The 25,234-nt window shown below is 40.3% G+C and overlaps 1 protein-coding gene and 1 long non-coding RNA gene across 3 annotated transcripts in view; one reads left to right on the top strand and one right to left on the bottom strand.

Moving 5' to 3' along the window:
- SHTN1 (shootin 1) overlaps window positions 1–18,827 on the bottom strand; it is a 119,668-nt gene extending 100,841 nt beyond the window's left edge. For both annotated transcript variants that reach the window (XM_015148276.3, XM_015148272.3), the window contains exon 1: window positions 18,559–18,827. In XM_015148276.3, the coding sequence (XP_015003762.3) occupies window positions 18,559–18,616 (58 nt within the window). In that variant the 5' untranslated portion in view covers window positions 18,617–18,827. The remainder of the gene's footprint in view (window positions 1–18,558) is intronic.
- Window positions 18,163–21,013, top strand: LOC144331354 (uncharacterized). The gene is made up of 2 exons (XR_013398424.1): window positions 18,163–19,915; window positions 20,633–21,013. It is a non-coding gene; the product is annotated as an uncharacterized LOC144331354 (long non-coding RNA).
- The last annotated feature ends 4,221 nt before the right edge of the window (window positions 21,014–25,234 follow it).

Below are 25,234 nucleotides of genomic sequence, written 5' to 3' on the forward strand. Positions count from 1 at the left end.
CACAGGACAAACCACCATCCCCAAAACGGAAGAGACACATAAGGCAGATAGAAAGGATTATAATTTATTAGAGAAGCAGCCCGGAAGCAGAAACCTCCTTGGGAACCGGTACCTGGTAACTGGTATTGGAAACCCTAAACTGGAATTAAAGAATAGCTGGAGGCTCAGTTTGGACAAGTTTGAGTGTTAAAATTGCCAGGGGGACCCAGCCTTAGAGGGGCCTAAGCTTTTGTGAGTTTCACCTCCAGGATCACTACTAGATGCTCAAAGTGAAAATTTTCCCTACTACTCTGGCAGGTGGCACAGAAAAGTAGCCACTACTGACAGAGTGCAGTGGCTCACACCTGTAATCCAGCACTTTGGGAGGCTGAGGCAGGAGAATCATTTGAGCTCAGGAGTTTGAGGCCGGCCTGGGCAACATAGCGAAACCCAGTGTGTGTATGTATGTGTGTGTGTGTGTGTGTGTGTGTGTGTGTGTGTGTGTGTGTATATATATATATATATATTTTTTTTTTTTTTTTTTTTTTGAGACAGAGTCTCACTTTGTCACCCAGGCTGGAGTGCAGTGGTGTGGTGCAATCTCGGCTCACTGCAACTTCTGCCTTCCGGGTTCAAGCAATTCTCCTGCGTCAGCCTCCTAAGTAACTGGGATTACAGGCATGCACCACCACGCCCAGCATTTTTAGTAGAGACGGGGTTTCACCATGTTGGTCAGGCTGGTCTTGAATTCCTGACCTCATGATCCACCCGCCTTGGCCTCCTAAAGTGCTGGGATTACAGGCGTGAGCCACTACGCCCGGCCTATTTTTTTAAAAGGAAAATAAGGTAGCCTCTATGAAATATGCCCAAAGCATTCTTTTCCTCTAAACAATGTCTGTCCTCAAAAGAAACTATCTTACCAGAGTCTAACAGACTTGGTGGAAGGCAAACACCCAACGCCAGCCCCTACTAGCCTTCTTGTCTCATCGAAGAGGTAAATAAAACAAAACTGAGAACTTGTAAAGGTCACATCCTAGGGACACGGGGTCACTAAGAGCTAATCATAAAACTATGATCTAATCACAGAACTACAGAACACTTCCCTTCCATACGTTACCACCACATTAATGTTTGCACAGCTTGATTCCTAATTGCCAAAACTTGGGAACAAACAAGATAGGTGAATGGATAAACAAACTGTGGTACATCCAGACAATGGAACAGTATCCGGTGTTAAGAAGTGGTAAGTAAACTATGAAGCCACAAAAAAAGACAAGGAAAAAAACTTAACTGTATATTGCTAAGTGAAAAGGGTCAGTCTAAAAAGGCTACACACATATCATATGATTCCAATTATATGACATTCTGCAAAAGGCAAAACTATGGAGACAATTAAAAGATCAGTGGGAGGTTAGACGCAGTGGCTCACACCTGTAATCCCACACTTTGGGAGGCCAAGGCGAGCGGATCACGAGGTCAGGAGATCGAGACCATCCTGGCCAACATGGTAAAACCCTGTCTCTACTAAAAAAACAAAAATTAGCCGGGAGAGGTGGCATGTGCCTATAGTCCCAGCTACTAGGGAGGCTGAGGCAGAGAATCACTGCCTCAAGAATCACTTGAATCCAGGAGGTGGAGTTGCAGTGAGCCAAGGGTTTGTAGTTAAAAAGGAAGGGTTGAACAGGTAGAACACATGACATCTTTAGAGCAGTGGTTCTGTACTGTAATGGTGAATACATGTGCTATCTATTTGTCCAAACCCATAGAATGTACAAGACAAAAAGTGAACCTTAATGTAAATTATGGATTTTAGTTAATAATAATGTATCAATTATTATGTATCAATTCTGGCCCAACAATTCTAACAAAGGTAGATTAATTAAAGCAATATGTTAATATGCTTTATGTTAATATGTTATTAACTGTTATGTTAATAACAGTAGAAATGAGAGTAGGAAAAGGTGAAGAGGTATGAATATTCTCTGTACTTTTGGCTCAATTTTCTGTAAACCTAAACTTCTGAAAAAAAAAAGTCTTATTTATTTAAAAAGCTAATAACGCACACAGACACAATCACATGCAAATTTGTGCCACAGAGGATTTGAAATTGAATCAAGTCTAAAGGGTCTTGATATAGCAGTACGCTTCATGGTACCATAGAAAAATTTCAGAATTCATGGGTGGGCTTATTTTACTTATTTTATTTTATATTTTTATTTTATTATTTTATATTTTCTTTTCTTTTACTTATTTTATATTTTATATTTTATTTTATTTTACTTATATATTATTTATTTATTTTATTATTATTTTTGAGACAGGGTGTCACTCTGTCACCCAGGCTGGAGTGGAGTGGCATGATTATAGCTCAATGTAACCCCAAACTCCTAGGCTCAAGCAATCCTTTTGCCTCAGTCTCTCCAGTTACAGATGCATACCACCATGCCCAGCTGACCTTCTATTTTTATTTTTTGTAGGGAGGGGTTCTTGTTACGTTGCCAAGGCTGGTTGTACTCGTGGCCTCAAGCAATACACCTACCTCAGCCTTCCAAAGCACTGGGATTATACGCATGGGATTATAGGCATGAACCATCATGCCTAGCCCAGAATTCATGTTTTAGTGTTTAAAATGATAAGCAGGCACAGTATGCAATCAATAAAAGTGTCTTCCTTCTACATCTTGAGGCAAAGCTTAGCTGTGTGTCTTACAGAATAAAATTGAAAGCACAACAAAGTTTAAAATACATACTTTTTGGATCCCACAATTCCATTTTCAAGAATTTTTCCTGTACCCCAAAAATCCATATAATTATTATATCAATTTTTTTAAAAAAGTATTTTTTAAATGAATGTTTCCTACAGCTGCACTTAAAATACATGTGTATAAGAATGTAAGCAGAATTATTATATTTAGTAAACTTCACTTTTGTTTCATATTTACAGTAAAACTGCAAAGATAGAGCAATATCTTACATTAGTATAGTGCATTTACTAAAATTAATGGACCAATATTGATACACTGCTATGAAGTAAAGTCCTTATTTTGTTCAGACTTCCTTAGTTTTTACTTGATGACCTTTTCTGTTCTAGGATCCCATCTGGGATACTACATTACATTTAGCTATTATATATACTGCAAAACAAACAATATATCTCCTTAAAATATGAAGGACTGGGGAGAACTGAAGATAATTAGGATACAGGGGAGCTCTCTACCTTTCCTCTGCCTAAAAGCAGGACAGAGAATTACAAAAACAAAAGGTCTTTCTATCCTCCCCCTTGTTCCTGCCTAAAAACAGGATGTAAATTTTCCTTTACAACCCATATCAGCTCAGAGATGGCACCAGAGGAATCCGCAAGCAGACTTTGCCCCATTAGCTTCCCCATACCTTTACCTTCCCCATACATTTTCACACCCTTGGAAGCCTGGGACTGCTTTCCTTTGTCCTATCACTTCTCTAAAATGAATTGTTCTTTGTTGAAGGTGATAATAAAAACCAGAGTTTTAAGCCACTACTTGGAGTTACTTTTTGGCCTCGGGATGTGCATTTATCTGTTAATAAACTTGCTGTCTCTTGTTAATTTGTCTTTTGTTACAGGAGTCTGTCCCAATTACCAACCTATGAGGACTGAGGAAAATATAATTTTTTCTCCCCTTCATGTTGGCATAGTTGGCGGATATTCTGAGCCACTTCACTCGCTCTGGGAACTGCAGACACAATCCTGGGAGAACAGAACAGGTAGAAGCTGGTAGGAAAAGAATATTCTTACAAAGGCAGCTCTCCCAAGTCTCTACCTGTAGTGCCTGGTCAACAGGGGAAAGTAACAATTTTTCCTTGTTCCTTCCTTTCCAAATTCAGATTGGCAGGAAAAAAACATTTGAAATTAAAAAAGAAAAAAAAATTGTTCTTTGAATTGTGACTCCTGTAGATTTGGTTTGGGTACATATTGATGACTGATCTTTAGCCACCCAGAAAAGGCCTTTGTTTTCCTTGTCTCTTTTTTTTTTTTTTTTCTTTTTTTGGTGTGGTTTGTCATAAAAAGGAAAATCATAAGAAGATTCTCCTTCCATCTTGCTGTATGTTTTGAGAGCTTGGCTTTTGCAACAAGCAAGGTTTTTCTCTCTGGTCTCCACCAGTCCCAGGGGCACGAATTGTCAGATTTGTATCAGCAGCAGCTATCCAGCTGGCTAGGAGTCTAAAACATGTTTGTCCAGCCATTCCAGCTCTCAAGGAACATTCTCTTAATTGTCTTAACATTCACTGCCTTGTTAACAATGAGGGTCTTCGCTTTCTTAGGCTGTGGTTGGATGAAACTGGATCTTGAGGGGAACTGCATCTTTTTCATCCTACCCTCTTTGGAATGTAATTCTTGCATCTATGGTTTTAAGCCATAAAGAGGCTTATTGTTAGCAAACCCCCAAACACACCCCATGGGCAGCTTCTGTTTTTCTGTTTGTCTTAGTGACTACTGTCTCTTTTTGTCTTCCATCTCTTGGTGGCACACAGGTTATTGGGCCTTTCTTCCTTCTACCTGTCTTTTGGGAGTGGTGTGGCTCTTGGAAGGGCTGCATCTTCTACACTCCCTCTTTGAAGACGTTGGTTAAAGCCTTAAAGGGCTTCTTGGTTTTAGTCTCATGCATGGTTGTAGTTTTGGTCTTGAGTCAGTTGTAATATATAACTTTGGTATAGAATTTTGGTTTACATTTGTTTCTTAAGTCTATCTGGGTTGCTATAAATGAATACCCGAAGCTGGGTCATTTGTAAAGAAGTTTATTTGGCCCATGGTTCTGCAGGCTGTACAAGGAACATGGCATCAGCGTCTGTTTCTGTTTCTGTTCCGGCTGCTTCCACCCCTGGCAGAAGGTGAAGGGAACCAGGCGTGTGGAACGATCATATGGTGAGAGAGGAAAGCAGGAGAGAAGGGAAAGGTGTTATGCACTTTTAAACAAGGAGCTCTCAGGGGAACTCTCAGGGAGGCTAGTAGACAACTCTTCTAGCTTCATTACTCATTGCTACAAGGTACTAAAAAGTAGGCATTACTAGGACAAAAGCACCTGGCCATTCATGAGGGATTCAGCCCCATGACCCAAACACCTCCCATTAAGGTCTCACCTCCAACATTACGGAATCAAATTTCAACATGAGATTTTGGGGGACAAATATCCAAACTTCCAAACTATAGAAATTTGCCTGTTTCTTTCTCTCCTAAGCTAAAATGGAACTATACTTTTGGGGGAAAAAATGATTTATTAAAACACTGCAGGCCAGGCACCATGGCTCACGTCTGTAATCCCAGCACTTTGGGAGGCCAAGACAGGCTGACTGCTTGAAATCAGGAGTTCAAGACCAGCCTGAGCAGCATGGTGAAACCCTGTCTGTACAAAAAATACCAATACTAGCCAGGCATAGTGGCACACACCTGTAGTTCCAGCTACTCGGGAGGCTGAGGTGGGAGGATGGTTGGAGCTCAAGAGGTTGAGGCTGCAGTGAGTCATGATCATGCCACTGCACTCCAGCCTGGGTGACAGAGCGAGATGCTGTCTCAAAAAACAAAAAACAAAAGAAAACAAAAAAAAATTCCAAAGGCAAATAGCACTAAAGTTGAAACAGAAGTCTTTTTATTTCTATCTCAGTTGGAAATCTCCCTGATAACACAAGTTAAAGATAATGCAATTAGATAAACAAGTCAGTCCATTGATATGCAGACTGCAACCGAAACTCTCTGAGTAATTAAAAACAACCCTCCATGTCTTGCAAATTGTTTACAAAAATAGGATGTGCCTCTAAAAGCAATTCAAAGCCCACTTATTCTAACTAATCCCAAATCTCACCTATTCATCTCAGGATGCTAGCAAATGCTGTACAACATCAGGACATTGAAATCAGTACTGTCCTGCACTTAAGAAAAAGAAGGAAAAGCTGAAATACTAATTACCCTAGGCCTCTAGTAGGCAAATAAGCCCCCCAAACTCTTGTTTTATAGATGTCTGTGGTCAGAAGTTGGCTTAATTGAAAGTGTTATTCAGATTACAATGCATTTTTGAGGCCTCTTTGTTGTATTGGATCCAACTGTCATTTATAAATTAGTGAGTTTTATATTATTATACGATCTTATGGCTGAACATTTAAATGAAAGCTGTAATATCTTTTTTGTATTTTTTACGTGTACATGTTTTCTTTCCTCTTTCTTTTTTTTTTTTCTTTTTTGAGACGGAGTCTCGCACTATTGCCCAGGATAGAGTGCAGTGATGTGATCTCGGCTCACTGCAACTTCCGCCTCCCCGGTTGAAGTGATTGTCCTGCCTCAGCCTCCAGAGTAGCCGGGACTTCAGGCGCGTGCCACCACGCCTGGCTAATTTTTCGTAGTTTTAGTAGAGACGGGGTTTCACCATGTTAGCCAGGATGGTCTCCATCTCCTGACCTCGTGATCTGCCCGCCTTGGCCTCCCAAAGTGCTGGGATTACAGGCGTGAGCCGCCGTGCGCCGGCCTGTATACATGTTTTCATATATGTCACTGGTTGTTTTTACATGGTTATAAAATGCTTTCGGCCAGGCACGGTGCCTCGCACCTGTTAGTAATCCCAGCACTTTGGGAGGCCGAGGCGGGCGGATCATGAGGTCATGAGATCGAGACCATCCTGGCTAACATGGTGAAACCCCATCTCTACTAAAAAAAATACAAAAATTAACCAGGCGTGGTGGCGGGCGCTGTAGTCCCAGCTACTCCGGAGACCGAGGGAGAAGAATGGCGGGAGTCCAGGAGGCAGAGCTTGCCGTGAGCCAAGATCACGCCACTGCACTCCAGCCTGGGCGACAGAGCGAGACTCGGTCTCAAAAAAATAAAATTAAATTAAATTAAATTAAATTTAAAAATTTTTTAAATGCTTTCAAGAAATTTCACATTGGCTTAAAGATAAATGTGCAGTCATAAATTAAATTTACTTAAATCTCCCAAGATTTAGAAACTAACCCAAATACTTTTCAGGTTCACGTGACTTGGGCAAATAAGACTAGTTTAATAGTGTTAGTTTAGTGAAAACAACTATGTCTTCTAAGTTACAAGAAAAAAATACCACATATAATTAACTTTAGAGTTCCTGCTTGGGTAGTAACTACCTAACTTATACGTGCTAAAAAATGGATAAGAGAAAAATAACCTGAGATGATGCCTAGCTTTGACTGTCTCATAAAATTTTCCAAGCATAACTATTAAAATGAGTGAATTAAACAAATCAGATATAGCAGGGTAAGAGTTTATACAGGTAGTTTTAAAATAATATATTTTATAATATGTTTACTTACAAAGGTTTCACAATCTCTTTGGTTACCACATTCTTAGAGTTTTGTGAAATTAAATTAAATGATGAATATTCATTGAGTATATCGATCATTTTCAAGTAAGATAAAATGTTTAAACATTAATTGCTAAATATAAATTTAAGTTTATCTACTTTTGGCTTCTCATTGCAAAGAAACTAAAGATATCTGAGTCTGTTAGCAAGCTTTAAAAATTATACTTTGAGGAAACACATATTTCTAAGATATTATAAAGTGGTATTAGTCTATGGAATGCTGGTTCAAAATTCCTAAGGATTAAAACTCTACTATATGTAATTAAGGCTACTAGAAATAAGAGGAACAATTCTGTATGCAAAGTTTACAAGTAAAATAAGATGTATTTTTTGGTGAGAAAGTTATAAGCAAGATATGAGGATCTGTTTTTGTTGAAGAAAGGAGTGATTTTGTCTAAGTAAATGTTATTTAAAGGTTGAAAAATGAATGAAGAAATGATATACAGAAAACCAAATGGATACAGAAAGTTGGGAAGAGAAAAGAGAGCAAGAGAAAGTCTTGTGTGGTTAAACTAACAAAAGTTGTTGAATTAATTTATTATGAGATTTAAAATAGAGCCTTGATATCTAAAGTACACTGATACAAAACTAAAATTTGGTCTTTTTTAAAAACAGGATTTTCCTATAGTATTGATAAGAGAAAATAGATTTTTGTTCACCTTTTTAGTGAACTGTAGAGACAGAGAGAGAAGGGGAAAGAGGGAAGGGGAAGAGGGAAGGGGAAGAGGGAAGGGGAAGAGGGAAGGGGAAGAGGAAGGGGAGATTCTGTGTTTCATCAAGATGATTCCCTGTGTTTCACATTGTCTTTATTGGGTCTTTGATTACTTTAGAAAATTGAGTTAAAGAGTTAAGGTTTTTCTACAACTATATACCTTCCTATTTGCTTTCGAAGCCTTTATCACTCTGATTAAATGAATACTATTACACAATCAGAATGACTATTATTTCACAGTGACCTGTGATCCTATTTTGATTGTTCTGAATCTTATTTACAAACTTCCCAAAGTCAAATTGTAAATGATGTCTTTTTTACCTTAAACTAACTTTAGGATTTCCAGAGGGCTCCCTAGAAGTCTGAAAGTGACATATTAAACCCATTAGGTTTATTCTGCATGCTAAATTATATGAGAAACATTGTCAAATAACATGTAATGCTAACCTTTGAGTTATTACTTGTATGAATATGTCATTGATGTGTTTCAAAACTATGAGAGTCCCAGAAATCTAATATGCTATCTGGATTGCTATCTGGAGTTGCTGTATTTCACAAACAACCAAATTTCCTTGTCAACTGCATTATTATCATAATGAACTCCCATCAGATCTTTAACCATGGCCTTTTTAAGTCTTGTTGTCCACATTTATTATAACTACTTTATTCTGATAATCTTTCTAAAAACTTTTTGCAAGCAATTATAATCCTAAAGCATTGGGTCTTCAGGGAGGTATACGGGAAGAACAAAAAGAACTCTGACATGTACAGGTCTCTGATAACTTTAAGGAAATACCAGTGGACTGTGTATGAATTCCAGAACTCCAAAGGAGACACTGAACTCCTAATATTGCTAACATCGAGCAGAATTAAGAATTACATGGGACTAAAATGATGAGGGACTGTGATTTTTATGACTTTTTTGTTAGAAACACTACTGATTCTTTTATTTTCCAGATTTAGGAAAACATTTTCTTCTTTTGCGCTATCTATAGCTTACAACTATCTGGTAAAGTATACTTTCGCAAATAGAATGGAAACATTTACTTTTCTTCCTTAGCTGATCCCTCCAAAATTTGGAAACTATTCATGAGTATTCTTATTTTTAGGATAATATGGGCATTTGCATAAGTTCAATAAGAATCCGTTCTTCTTTTAATAGGACACAATTGAAAACACTGGTTATATTGCCAAAGTTTGATGGGAATGTCATATTTTCTGATATGACCAAACAGTTTTTGGGAACTGAGGTCCCTAGAGGAACCTCAGTTTAATGGAGCCAACAAAGGCACCTTAAAAAAACTGGCCTCGTACCTTGAATACATGGTTCAAATGGTTGCCTAGGTGGGTAAAGAATGTCACCTTCCTGACAGGCCCAGGAACATCAGGAATCTAGGGAAGAGAGATATCTATCCAAGACTACTATAGGCACAATCTGATATTGAGTCCTGAGCTTGGCTTCTTAGCCTAAGGAGGCACTTTTTTAAGCCTAATCTGAGATTCCTTATGAAGAGTTCCAGCAAAGCAGATTTTAAAAGGGCTTACATAGTCAATCATGATTCTTGCTGCACTTGTGCAAATAATTAGGCAAAGTATAATAGACAAATAAACTGGTCTTACTGGTTCTCTTTGGTAGAAATTAGTGTGAGAGAGAAAAAATGTTCTCAGAAAAATAATAGTTCAGAAACTATAGCTCACCCATTACTAGATTCTAGCCCTGTTCATTGTTTTTTGAGATTTTATTATTTACCTGCAATCTGGAATGGATCCTGAATTCTTTCAGTTTTTTCTAGTATCTGGCTGTGAGTCTCCAAACTAACATTTCCAATTTTTCTCCCACCCTTTTGACCTGGAATCACTGAAATTAAAATTGGGCTTTTTCTGAAGCTATGCAAGCTAAAGCTGGAGAACTTGACACAAACATCAGAGAAATTACCACAACAGCTTTTGTATAGACAACCTTTATCATATTTAATCTACAAACAAGGAAAATCTGTCAGATTGCAACTGCCTGCCCCACTCCAGGTGAAGACACTTTGAGCCTAAGATATATAAATCCTCTCAAATGGCTGCTCTCCAGACTCAGAAACTAATTTATAGACTGCTCTAAACATTAACCTTGCTTTTTCTTTTTTTTCCATAGAAATGTCTCTTACTAAGTTTTTGTGTGCTTACACCATATAGAAACCTAACATTAAAGAGATCACCCATAACACCACCTCTTGAAATAAAACATGACTGTTTACCTAAACTAACCTAGTTCCAGGACTAAGAGACTGACTCAGTAAGATATGAGACAAATATACTTAAATCTGTTCTTTTCTTCTGGTTTTCTTCCCCTTTGCCAATCACTTACCTCACAACCATCTCTCTCCAAAACTACCAGCCTAGCACATAGTATGTGAGACTTTCTGAAAGTAAAGTTTCAAAGGAAGGAACTGAAGGAAACCAGCCTATCTCCCCAAAACATGAAAGATCTTTGAGCTAAAGATAATTAGGATGCAGGCAAACTCTCTGCCTTCCCTCTGCCTAAAAGCAGGACACAGAATTACAAAGCCAAAAGGTCTATCTTCTCCCCATTTCCCACGTAAAAACAAGATACACATTCTCCTTTACAACCCATATCACTTCAGAGACGGTGGCAGATTCTGCGAGTAGACTTTACCCCAGGAGTTTCCGCAGAAACTCACCTTCCCGCATTCTCCTGCCTTTGGAAGCGGGAACTGCTTCCCTTTGTCCTAACACTTTTCTAAATGTATTGTTCTTTGTTGCAGACAGTATGTTGAGCCACTGTTTTTCTCCCTTGCGACGTGCACTGCATGCCTTCATAAACTTGCTTGTTCATATGTCTTTTGTTACAGGTATCTGTCCCAATTATGAACTTACAAGGAATTGAGGGAAAAATTTTTTCTCCCCTTCAATCCTTAAGGCATCTCTTGACTATGACAGTTTCTCAGACTTTGCTCATTTTTATGACCTTAACAGTTTGGAGAAGTGCTGATCAGGTATTGTGCAGAACGTCTCTCAGTAGGGATTTGCTGATAGTTTCCTCATGAGTCGACTGGGTTTACGGGTTTTTAGGGGAAGACCACAGAGGTAAAATGCCAATTCATCACATCACACTATCATGCTATCAACATGACTTAGCATTGTTCATGATGGCCTTGATCAACTAGCTGACGTAGTGTTTGTCAGGTTTCTCCACTGTAAAGTTACTTGTTCCCCCTTTTCCATATTGTAGTCTTTGGAAGGAATTCACTATGTGCTGCCCACACTTAAGAATCAGGGAGTTAGGCCGAGTACGGTGGCTCACACCTATAATCTCAGCATTTTGGGAGGCCGAGGCAGGCGGATCACGAGGTCAGGAGATCGAGACCATCCTGGCTAACACAGTGAAACCCCGTCTCTACTAAAAATACAAAAAGTTAGCTGGGCGTGGTGGCGGGGGCCTGTAGTCCCAGCTACTCGGGAGGCTGAGGCAGGAGAATGGCATGAATCTGGGAGACGGAGCTTGCCGCGAGCCGAGATCACACCACTGCACTCCAGCCTGCGCGACAGAGCGAGACTCCGTCTCAAAAAAAAAAAAGAATCAGGGAGTTATGATACACCACTTTGAGGGGGAACATCTACATAAATTATTTGGAATTGCTCTGCATGGGAGATTTGTCTTTAATCATATCAACTCACAAATATTACTTCATACTTTGAATTATAATCCAATATTCTGTTGTTCAGAGTTCCATCTTTGGACATTGGAAGTTCTTTCCATTGGCTCTTGTGTCTCTGACAGACAGTAGCTTCCCTCTTACCTACCATTTCACTCTCCAGAGTTTCAGTTACCCATGGCCAACATGGTATGAAAACAGATGATTACAGTACAATGAGATATTTTGAGAGAGAGAGAGAGAGACTACATTCACATAACTCTTATTATGATATATTGTTATAATTGTTCTATCTTATTATGAGTTATTATTGTTAATCTCTCATTGTGCCTAATTTATAAATTAAACTTTATCACAGGTATGTATGCATAGGAAAAAACTTTGTATATATAGGGTTTGTTATTTTCCATGATTTCAGGCAGCTACTGCAGATGTTGTAACGCAGCTTCCTCCGTGGAGAAGTGGGGACTGCTGTATCTCCATCAATGTTGGCTTATCAGTTGGTGGACTTCCTTAGTTTCCAGCACTACAAGATGCTCTAGGCTCATCTTGTATACTTCCTGCCCCTTTCCTAAAATTAGCCATTTCTCCTAGGAACCCTGTTCCTTTTATTCAAGAATGGCATTAGAAGCCAAGTTCTGGACTCTACATGTGCTCATTGATACTGGTGCCTCTAGGCTCTCTCAGCTGACAGAGCAAGAAAATATATGTATATACTAACCAAAATATATATATTATATTTTATAATATATAATATATGTACATATATTTCTATGTGTAACCATCCATACCTGTATTAAGCTAAACATGAGTTCATACTGATGTCTCCAATACGAATCCATTACCAAAAGCATTTTCTTTTTAGAGAGATGGGATCTCACTATGTTGCCCAGGCTGGTCTCAAATTCCTGGGCTCAAGGTATCCTCCTACCTCACCCTCCCAAAGTGCTAGGATTATAGGCGTGAGCCAACACAACCAGCCCAGAAGCATTATTTGTAATAGCAAAAACAAAGAAAGAAAGATAGAAATGTCCATCCAGTGGACATTAAGTACACTGTGGTACGTCTGTACATTGGAACATTATTCAATCAATCTTTAATGATTTAATGCTACATGTACTAATATAAAAAATTACATATTACATGATAAATATATATGCACATACAAACACAATTTCTGGAAGGAAAGAAAATAAAAGGCTAACAGTAGTTAACTTTGAGAAATGGGAACGGGGTCATAGCATGCATTGTCAATGTAGTGATTTCATCCTCAAGGAGACAAGAGAAAAGATCTTGGATATTACAATGGCTTATGGCCCTTCAAAGAGTCACAGTGCATAAAATGCCTACAAAGTTTCCTTAGGAGAGTGATAATGAAATAAAGATTGAGAAACAATGGGTCAGATAGAATAGGTAATTGTACTTTTCACTTTACACACTTGTTTTCTATGAGTATGTGTTTATTTTTGCCTTTATTTTAAAAAAGGTTCACAGCTGGGTGCGGTGGCTCACGCCTATAATCCCAGCACTTTGGGAGGCCGAGGCAGGTGGATCACAAGGTCAGGAGTTTGAGACTAGCCTGACCAACACAGTGAAAGCCTGTCTCTACTAAAAATACAAAAACTAGCCGGGTGTGGTGGCACATGCCTGTAGTCCCAGCTACGCAGGAAGTTGAGGCGGTAGAATTGCTTGAACCTGGGAGGCGGAGGCTGCAGGGAGCCGAGACCACGCCATTGCACTCCAGCCTGGGTGACAAAGTGAGACTCTGTCTCAAATAAATAAATACATACATAAATAAATAAAATTAAGGTAATAGTGAAATTCTGACTAGAAGACACAGTTCCTTAGCCCATGCTGCATGTCCATCTCATGGGTGGTTGCCAAACTGCTGTTTTTCAGCAACCGCTCCCTAACTTTAGGAGGAAAATGCATTGTTGATAAGTACCTGGTGATTCAGATACAGCTGGCCCTTGTACCACACTTTGAAAAATACTGATGTAAAACCAAGTTTGCACTTGAAAACAAGGCAACATTTAATTCCAAACAGTTTTCTACTGGCTGATCTCATATGTACCCAAGATTGTCAATGCTTCCGTTTTCCCAGACTGACATGGTCATTGTGGTAGGCAATAGTTTCAGACTGTTTTATCAAAATAATGCTCCAGTTATTTCCTGGCCTAGAAGCTAAGGGAATACCAAATGCATCTTTTAATTACTAACGTTCTGTAAGAATAAGCTTGACTAGATTTCCATGTGAACCTTAAGTATCATCTCAATAATCTTGGGGAAAACAATACTAACTCTAAAGGTGAAAGGAGGTTTAAAATTGCTTTAAAACCAATTACCTCATCATAGGAAATCCATTTTAAATACTGTTAGCCCAAGAATTGCCCATGACTGGGGTGGTGGTGGTTGTTTTCCTCTTATGTGAGTATGTCCTTATTATTAAATAACCATCTTTCTTCAAAATTTCATCAAGTTGGAAATGGCATGGCATTACTATACTTAATAGTTTAGCGGACATGTGTTGTCTGTGTCTGCCCAGTCAGCATCCTCCTGGTAGTGGCACCCCATTCTGTTTTGGACTACTCCTCCAATCTTTGCAGGGGCTGCCAATTAAAGTATCCTGCCCTCCCGTGGTCAAAGAATTTGAATACATGAGATTGGCCAAACTAGGCCAATCAGACACTCTTCTTGGAATTTACATACCTAGCACCATCTCTAGACCAGAAACTCCTCACTAGCAGGGGCAAGGTCTTATTCAGCTCTGTCTCTCCGATGCCTAGCACAGTGCCTGGCTATGAATATTCAATGCATGTGGGCTGAATGAATTACACAGAAAATCATGCACCTTAAACAAATGCTGAACTAAGTCTATCATTTTCCCACTGAATTCCGGAGGGGGAGCAAATTGTATGATGTTTTGTAAGGGAAATATCCACTTTAGTAGCTAGGAAATATGCCTCGGAAATAGTATCCAAAGTTGCCATTTCTCCGTGCATTAAAGATGTCAATCAGTCCAATAAAATAAAGCCCCAAAAAAGACAAAAGGAGAATTACCTCATTACCTCAACATCTGCTTGAACATAAGCAATCACATACTGGCTAATTTTTTTTAAAGGGACATAATATAACTTTCTAGAAAGACATAATATAGCTAATTATACCATTCACTAGGAGGGAACATAAAATGTTTTGAAGTAATTCAGAAGTGGGTGTGATTTATAAGACATAGAGCTTAGGGAATGGTAAGTACAAATTAGAGATTGCTCATATTATGACAGACTCCGTCATTACATTTCACAACTTTTGTCAAAAGCAACCTTATTCACCATACCACTAAAGGCTTCACATTAGGGAAGGCTGCTGTCAGCTTTGTGGTTTAGAGTAGACAGGAATCTCCTTTCTGAACACTCTCCTGGGGAACTGGTTCAAATTTTAGACTTAAAACATACTAACACAGGGGGAAATTAAGAGAGATTGTTTAATGGGTACAAACATACAGTTAGATACAAGGAGTAAGTTTTAACATTTGATAGCAAAGTAGGGTGACTACAGTTAACAACAATGTATTGTATATTTCAAAAGAGTTAGAAGAGAGGACTTGAAATGTTCCCAACTCATAGAAATGATAAATACTGGAGGCAATTGATACCCCAAATACCCTGACTTGATCATTATGCATTCTAAGCATGTAACAAAATACCCCATGTCTTCTCTAAATATGTACAAGTCTCATGTATCAGTTTAAAAAAAACTCACTAAGGAAGGACCCATATGATGTAAAAAGATTTCAAACATCACTAATAACCAGAGCGATGTAAATCTTAAAAGGTAACATTCTGCCCATTAGATTGGCAAGAATTCAAAAACTTATCAGGCTATCAAATTAATAAAGATTGCTATTAGCCAGAGTTGACCAACGTGTGGGGAAATGGGTGCTGCTGAAGGATATTTGAAGTGGTATAATCATTTTAGGGGGCACTTTTGCAATGTCTAGCAAAAGTATATGTCCATGCCCTCTAATCCAACAATCCCATTTCTTCTAAAAATCTATCCAAGAAAAAAAAAAGTAATTGTACATTTATTCATATAACTTGAATAGTAACTGTCTTCTCTTCTAGACAATTAATTTGGTGACAAGGACTGTCTAGTTCATTATTTACACTCCTAGTGCCCAGCACATGAACCTCACATATGGTGGTACTTGATAAGTATTTGTTAAAGAAATGAATATGTTTACTCAGCATTATTAAGGGAAAATAAAATATTTGATAAATAATGGTTCTTCTTGCTCACATTAAATAGGGGTAGTGGAATTATCACTCAAAATATTAACATTGTGAGTAAAAACGTAGTAACAGGTAGTAAAAATTACTATTTTCAAAAGCAAACTATGTAACCATCAGCTTACAAAATTGATCATAGTATGTACTGTTAAATGCCCAAAGACCCAGTTGTCTGTTCTTCCAAATCCCTAGCTGCCCAGTTAGTTCTATAGGTCAAACAGTAACTGAGTACTTTTGGAGTAAGTAAATTGTTTCCAGTCTGTGATCCAATGACAAGCAAACGACCTGGTTTTGAAATGTATAAAAATCACACTGTTTAAGCTGAAAAAATCCCAACACCTTTGTAACTAGACTCACTATCCCCAAAAGTGTACCTTTTAAGAAATACAACTTTGAATATCTAACTGTTCTATTACCTTTGATATGCACTTAATCAAGGCAATATATCCTCTAACAATACCAATGCCAAGGATTTGTTTATTTTCCAATACAACGCAATAGGAGAAAGAGCCAGAAATTTAGAAATCCTTTTTCTCGGGTCTCAAACCCAACATAGGAATGGAGAACGTTTTCCAAAATCAAATATAAACAATTTGCAGATTATCTACATTGTTAATCTACCCTTGAATTACATAAGAAATGAAAGGGGAAATTTTTCGTTTTTATCATTGTTTGAAAACTGACCATCCATAAGAAGATCTGATATCCACTGACAGATATTACCTAAAATTTCTGAAAGCTCCACGAATGTAAATACGAATCAAGTTTTAATGTTATGGGTTGGGGGAAGGTGTTATTAAATATAAAATACCAGTAGAATCCAGTATCTCGCTAAAATACTTGAGAAATTTCAGATAAGGGCATTCTGTCCACCCACTAAATTCACTGATGCTTGTGACTTTATCACCTCAGGATAATCTAGGATGCCAGGTAAAGGTGCTGGGAAGGCGAAAGAGACTAACATTTATCCATCACTTTCTAGATGCTGGATATCACAGAGGAATGTGTTATGTCCATTTCAGAGGTTAAATACTTTCCCCAAGGTCATACAGTAAACAGTAATGTTGAAATTTGTTTGCCAGAGTGTGGCTTCAGAAGAATCCAGATGCACTTCCCAACGGTGTTTGTGATTTTATGGAACAACAGGTAAGAGTACTGGACAGGACCTCAGGAAGTCCTCCAGTTTTGCCCTCGCTTTTAGTCAGGTCAGCCTTGACTGACCAGAAGATCCACGGAAGGGAAGAGACTCCTCCAAGTTCACAGAGCCGGTGAGCTGGGCCAAGAGAAGTCAAAGAACTGGAACTAAACACCAGGTTTTGCCACAGGGCAGGGATCCTTCCATTACATGGTCAGGTCAGCAAGACATTCAGAAAAGTACATGTTCCTACACATTTTTACTTCCTTTAAATCTGTTTGGTTCCTCCCTCTCTGTTTTTATTTTTATTTTTGGAGACGGAGTTCTGCTCTTGTTGCCCAGGCTGGAGTGCAATGGCGCCATCTTGGCTCACCGCAACCTCCGCCTCCCGGCGATTCCCCTGCCTCAGCCTCCCGAGTAGCTGGCATTACAGGCATGCACCACCACTCCCGGCTAATTTTGTATTTTTAGTAGAGACGGGGTTTCTCCATGTTGGTTAGGCTGGTCTCCAACTCCCGACCTTAGGTGATCCACCCACCTCGGCCTCCCAAAGTGCTGACATTACAGGCGTGAGCCACCGCGCCCGGCTGGTCCCTCCCTTTCTTGACCCACATTCGCAGACCACCCTTTGGTCAGGGTAAAAATGATAACTGTTTAAAGGTGGTAGGTTAGCATTTGATTGTTGATCTGGTTTGGTTCAGAAGTGTGGTAACTGATGAAAAATAATTCGTTGAAGCAGTTCTTTATTAAAGGATAATCCCCAGTTACCAAGCAGTACAGAAATGTGTGCACATGGCCTGGCTCTCCTGCGCCCAGCGCCAACCCTGTTAATTCTGGAAGCTCAACATTGGCAGGATGCTGACCTTGCTGACTAATAAACTGCTAAAATTCAGAAGTGATTAAAAAAATATATATATGGCCTGAAAATCCCAGCTGGGCAAGGAAAGAGGAACTAGACCGAACCCAAATGAAAAGCTGGGAAGGGTGTGAAACAGCGCTACAGGCCACCCAGCGCCAACAAATGCGTAAGGGTGGGGCCAAGCTAGCTGAGCCGCCCAAAGCAGCCAAAATATCCTGCCCCACCCGCTTCTCCCGCAAGGAAGGTGGCACCGTGCAACCTCGTCCGCACTGAATCCTCGTCCCTTCCCCCAGCTCCCCTTCGCCAGCAAACGCAACCGGCGGGCAGCGCGTCTCACGCTGCGGGGCCTGACTCGCCCCGACACTCCGCGTTATCCTCGGTCCAGGGCTTTCCTAGGCGCGCTGGCCACGGAGGACGCCTCTCCACGGGTGACGGAGCTACTGCGGTGACCACGGCGGCCGCCACGTCTCCCGCCCGGCTTCCACCTGCCCTGGCCCCAGCGCCCGGGAGCGGTCCCCGCCCACGGGCCGCGGCTGCCCACACCTGGCGCCGGCTTGCTGCCTACCTTGCTCCTTCAGACTGGTGATCAGCTGCAGCTGCTTCTCCTCGTCCGAGCTGTTCATTTTGGCGGGTGGGGCCGGGAATAAAAGGGAAAGAAGGAGCGGCGCGGGGCACACAGGGGGAGGGGGAAGGAAAAGCAAGATGCCGGTGGCTTGCGGCTCCACTACCCGGAAGTTGGATCTGCTCCCGCTCCTCCTCCTCCTGGCGCGGAGCGCGCGAGTGAGATCATCCCCACGCACCTACTCGGCGGCTGCGGCCGCTTCACCTGCAGGTGGGGCGGGGCGGCCCCGCAGTCCCGGGCAGGGGGTGGAGGGACGGGGGCGGGGCAGCAGCCGCGATCCCAGCCTGTGGCTGCCGGCGCTGCAGGACGCGCTGGTGGGAGGGCTGCGGCCCTGTGTGTGGTCTCTCTGACTCGCCCCGCACCCTTTTCTCCGCCTCCACCCCCGGACTCAAGGACGCGGTTTCAGAGAAAACTGGCCGTGGGTTCGCAACGTGTGTGGGAACTCCACTTTGGACGCTGCCCGGGGGTCGCTCCCCACGAACCACAGATGAAGAGCGGGACGCAATGAGCCATGAACGCCTGGGCTTCTTCCCCAGTTCTCCCGCAGTGGACTCTGGGGGCGCGGTTGCAAAACCTAGCTGCCCGCAGGGGCGGGCCCAGGGTCGTACATTTTGCACCTTGAAAAGCAGACAAGGACCGAATCAGGCCGCCCGGCTACTTAAATGACCATGCCGTGAGTGAAGGAGGGTCCCGGCTAGCTTTCCCCCTCGCACCAGGTTTGCCAGGTGGTCAGAACGTGGACCCTGCCGCACGTGGATGGTGGGGCCTGCAGGGCCCTTGCAGATCATCTGGCTGGTGGCGGGATGACCTTCCCTTTAGAGAGGCTGCCACTGCAGTCCGAATGCCAAAAGTCACGCAGCCCCCGGGCATCAGAGGCTGGCAGTTAAGCCAAGCATTTGTCCCACCTCACTGCCCTCTGAACTATTTGAACTCATGTCTGGGTTAGACTATGCCCATGAGAGAAGTGGCAGGCCTGCATTGTTTCAAAGGTGCCTCTCCCCACCCCTAGTTGCGAGCGAACCTTGGGTTCAGTCTCCTGCATCTTTGAACTTCATCTGAAGAATGGGAAGAATAGTGATACCTACTCTCCAGGAAGAGTTGTAAGGATTTAATAGAGAGAGGAAGATTAACAAAACACCAAGTCCAGAATTTATAATGCAGTTTTTTTGTTTGTTTGTTTCTTTTAACATTACTGGTCTGTGGCCGGGCGCGGTGGCTCACGCCTGTAATCCCAGCACTTTGGGAGGCCAAGGCGGGCGGATCACGAGGTCAGGAGATCGAGACCATCCTGGCTAACAAGGTGAAACCCTGTCTCTACTAAAAATACGAAAAAAATAGCCGGGCATGGTGGTGGGCACCTGTAGTCCCAGCTACTCGGGAGGCTGAGGCAGGAGAATGGCGTGAACCCGGGAGGCGGAGCTTGCAGTGAGCAGAGATCGCACCACTGCACTCCAGCCTGGGCGACAGAGCAAGACTCTGTCTCAAAAAAAAAAAAAAAAAAAAAAAAAAAAAAAAAAAAAGATTACAGGTCTGTGAGAAAGGGGTTGTGGTTGCTTAACTATAAGCTGAAGGATGCAGTTCTTTTACACTGATCATTAAGCATGTGAGGTAAGTCCAAACTGAATTAGACTTACTGCACAGCTTGGTTTTTCTCACTACCTGTAAGCTCTTAGTTTGGGTACATCAACAGCACAGTGCTGCTCATTCCTCAATTGATGTTCTATGGAAGTGCCCAGCTCCATTTCTTGTGTTCATTTCTCCATGACAGTTGTAGAGTGAGGTCGAGATATGGGTAAATCCTGTAACTAGTGTCTTTCTGATACTCACTACATGCTAACTCAAATTTTGAAAAAATGGTAGCACTGCTTTCTCTTTCTCTAAAATGGCAATATAGTACTTTAGCACGGGTGATTTAGGAGTAGAATGATCTAAAAGGGTAGCGTAGTATTTTTTTAATACAGTGTATTAAAATGTTTAAAGTTTAAAAATAATTTTGATATGGGATTGTATTATTCAGCCCTTTCCCTAGGTTTTCATAATTCAAGATAGTTGCAGATAGCTGCCATGAAGATCTCCAGGAGATAATCAAAGGGTCTTTGCTCAAGTATTACATCTTAGTCCTCAGAGTTGAAAGAAGTCCCCGAAAGAGGAGACAATTCAGGCTCAACTCCATGAAAATGTGAATATATGCCGCCACCAGGTATTTTGTGGGAAGATAAATAATCCCCTTACAGAAAAAAAAAAAATCCGGGAAATTTGGGTGGAAAATAATGGGCATTTAGCTTTTGTCCCGCAGTCGGGAAACCTGTTAAACCTGATGAGTCATCCTGACTCATTCTCTCACACTCTACCAAATATAAGCAAAGTGCACCATTAAATATTTGGCTTAGTTCACAAAGTTCCATTTTTTTAATGGCTGGTTTGTCTTCTCCAATTATACAGTAGTTAGATAGTATTTCTGGAGTTTAAGAATGAGTTAATTATCAAATCTATAATCAAACTGTTTTGGTTCCATACTAAATCTGCAGCCTCTTGCAATTGATCCCATTTATCCCCCTTAAAATTAGAAAAGGCTCCTGAGCTGAGATCCTGCCACTGCAATGCAGCCTGGGTGACAGAGCGAGACTCCATCTCAAAAAAATAATTTTAAAAAAATCCCGAAATACAATATAGCATTCACTTGAGGACATGGTATGAATTATTAGGAGGGCTACTAGAGTCCTTATTGGAATTTAGGCCTCCCATTACACTATGGTTTATTTATATGATATGAATATTGATGGACAGAAGTGATAAACTAGTTTTTGTTCTGTTTAATAATATACATAGTGATGGCTGTGGGAAGCCGAGGAGGGCAGATCATGAGGTCAGGAGATCGAGACCATCCTGGCTAACACGATGAAACCCCGTCTCTACTAAAAATACAAAAAATTGGCCAGGCGTGTGACGGGCGCCTGTGGTTCTGGCTACTCTGGAGGCTGAGGCAGGAGAATGGCGTGAACCCGGGAGGTGGAGCTTGCAGTGAGCTGAGATCAGGCCACGGCACTCCAGCCTGGGCAGCAGAGTGAGACTCCGTCTCAAAAAAAAAAAAAAAAAAAAAAAAAAAAAGTACAGTGGTCAAGAAGGAGTTTCTCTTTATTCTTTTTTTAATGTTTCAGGTAATTAAAGTAAAATCACATATGTCATCTTTTGAGGCATACAGATAAATAAGATTGAAATACAATGAAGAGAAAAAGGTTCACTCTCTTTGATCCACTAGTTCTATATCAGTGAATCTATTCTAAAAGGCTTATGTACAGAGCTATTTAATGTAATGTTAATTATGATATAACAATGGCAACATAGGCCGGGCACGGTGGCTCAAGCCTGTAATCCCAGCACTTTGGGAGGCCGAGACGGGCAGATCACGAGGTCAGGAGATCGAGACCATCCTGGCTAACACGGTGAAACCCCGTCTCTACTAAAAAAAATACAAAAAAACTAGCCGGGCATGGTGGCGGGCGCCTGTAGTCCCAGCTACTCTGGAGGCTGAGGCAGGAGAATGGCGTGAACCCAGGAGGCGGAGCTTGCAGTGAGCAGAAATCGTGCCACTGCACTCCAGCCTGGGCGACAGAGCGAGACTCCTTTTCAAACAAAAAAAAAAAAAAATTAACCAGGTGTGGTGCACATGCCTGTAATCCCAGCTACTGGGGAGGCAGAGGCAGGAGAATCGCTGGAACCCAGGAGCAGAAGGTTGCAATGAGCCGAGATCGTGTCATTGCTCCACCCTGGGCAACAAGAGCAACACTCGGTCCCCCCAAAAAAAAAGAAAGAAAGAAAATATCAACCGAATATGCACAAAAGGAAAGGAGAAGGAAGTCAAAATGATTAACTACCAAAAACATACATACTTTTTAAAAAACTAAGTACAAAATAAGGCAATAATGAAGCAAACGAGGAGCAAGAGCTATAGATAATACATGGCAAAATGGCAGAAATAAGTCATTTCTTATTAACTATAACTTTAAATGAAGATGGTTTAAACTCTCCAATCAAAAGGCAAAGACTGGCATGATGCAAAAAAAATATGATTTAACTATATGCTGTCTACAAAAGATTTATTTTAGATCCAAAGACAACAATAGATTTAAAGCAAAATGGTGAGAAAAAATTTCATTAGTAACCAAAAGAGAGTTGTGGTGGTTATATTACTATCAGACAAAACAGACTTTAAGTCAAAAACTGTTACAACAAACAAAAGTCACTATATATTAACAAAAGGGTTGATTCGGTAAGAGTATATAATTATTATTATTTTTTTTTTTTGGGGGGACGGAGTCTCGCTCTGTCGCCCAGGCTGGAGTGCAGTGACCAGATCTCAGCTCCCTGCAAGCTCCGCCTTCCAGGTTGACGCCATTCTCCTGCCTCAGCCTCCCGAGTAGCTGGGACTACAGGCCTCCGCCACCTCGCCCGGCTAGTTTTTTGTATTTTTTAGTAAAGAAGGGGTTTCACCATGTTAGCCAGGATGGTCTCGATCTCCTGACCTCGTGATCCACCCGTCTCGGCCTCCCAAAGTGCTGGGATTACAGGCTTGAGCCATCGTGCCCGGCCAAGTATATAATTATTATAAACATATATACAGGCTGGGTGCGGTGGCCCACGCCTGTAATCGCAGCACTTTGGGAGGTGGAAGTGGGCAGATCTCTTGAGGTCAGGAGTTTGAGACCAGCCTGGCCAACGTGGTGAAACCCCATCTCTACTGTAAAAAAAAATTATATATGTATATGTGTGTGTGTATATATATATATATATATATATATATATATATATATATATATATAAAACAGATTACCAAAATATATGCAGCAAACGTTAATAGCATTAAAAGGAGATATAGATAGTCCTACAAAAATAGTTGGAGACTGTCTCACTTTCAATAATGGATATAAAATGTATAGAAACGGTCGATAAGGATAGAGAGGGCTTAAACAACTATAAACCAAGTAGACATAACAGACATATATAGAACACTCCACCTGACAAAAGCACAATTTACATGTTTCTCAAATTGACAGATGTTATATTAGACCACACATTTCTTCTCAGTAAATTCAAAAAGATTGAAATTATACAACTCATACAAAGTATCTTCTTCCATGACAATGGGATGATATTAGAAATCAGCAATGGAAGGAAATCTAGAAAATTCACAGATATGTAGATATTAAACACCACACTTTTCAGCAACCAAAGGTTCAAAGAAGAAATCACAAGAAAAAACAGAAAATTTAGAAATAATACCAAAAATACAACATATCAAAATTTATAGGATACTGTGAAGACAGTGCTCAGAGAGAAATTTATAGTTCTAATTACTAAATTATAAAAGAAGAAAGATACAGAATCAATAAGGTAACTGTACATCTTGAGAAAATAGATAAGCAAACCCAAAATTAGCAGAAGGAATAAAACAATGAAGAATAGAGTGGAGATAAATAAAAGACAATAGAAAAATAATAGAATTAATAAAAAGTTATTTCTTTGAAAATATCAGCAAAATTGACAACCCTTTCCCTAAATTAACAAAGAAAAAAAGAAATATGAAAATCGGATATTAAAATGGAGACATTAATACCAATGATTCAGAAATAAAAAGGATTCCAAGAGAATAATAAGAACAATTATATGTCAACAAATTAAATAACCTAGAAGAAATGGACAAATTCCCAGAAACACACATGTCACCTAAACTAACTGAAAAAGAGAAAATTTCAGCAGAACTATTATTTAAGTAAAGAGTAAATCAGAAAGTATTTAAAAAAAAGAAAAAGTAAAGAAAGACACCCTTCAGTGAAAATAAGTTCAGGACCAGATGTCTTCCCTGGTGAATTCTATCCAACATTTAAAGAATTAACACCAGTCTTTCTCAAACTTTCTAAAACATAAAAAAGGAGACAACACTTCCTAACTCATTATATGAGGCCAGTATTTCTGTGATACCAAAGCCAGATAAGATTATCACAGAAAAAGAAATGTACACACCAGTTTCTCCTATGAATATGGTTGCAAAAATCCTCAACAAAATACTAAGAAACCAAATCCAACAATACATTAAAAGGATTATACACCACAACCAGGTAGTACTTGTTCCAGGAATGCAAAACTGGTTCAACATAAGAAAATCGATCAGTGTAATACGTCACATTAATAGGAAAAAAAACCACGTGATCATCTCAATTGATACAGAAAAGGCATTTGACAAAAGTCAGCATCTTTTCTCCATAAAAACTCTTAGCAAACCAGGAATAGATGGAACGTCCTCACCATGATAAAGGGCATTTGTAAAGAAGCCACAGCTATAATCATGGTCAATGGTGAAAGACTGAAAGCTTTCCCCCTGAAATTAGGAACGAGACAAGAATACCTGCTTTCATCACTGCTATTCAACAGTGTGCTGCAAGTTCAATTAGACAAGAAAAAGAAAGAAAAGGCATCCAAGTTGGAAAGGAGGAAGTAAAGCTATCTCTATTCACATATGACATACAACTATATATAGAAAATCCCAAAGTATCTACAAAAAAAGCTACTAGAGCTAATAGGTGAATTCAGTAGTTTTAGCTGAACACAGCTCTTAAGTTTA

Source organism: Macaca mulatta, chromosome 9, assembly GCF_049350105.2.
Source record: "Macaca mulatta isolate MMU2019108-1 chromosome 9, T2T-MMU8v2.0, whole genome shotgun sequence".
NCBI lineage: Eukaryota > Metazoa > Chordata > Mammalia > Primates > Cercopithecidae > Macaca > Macaca mulatta.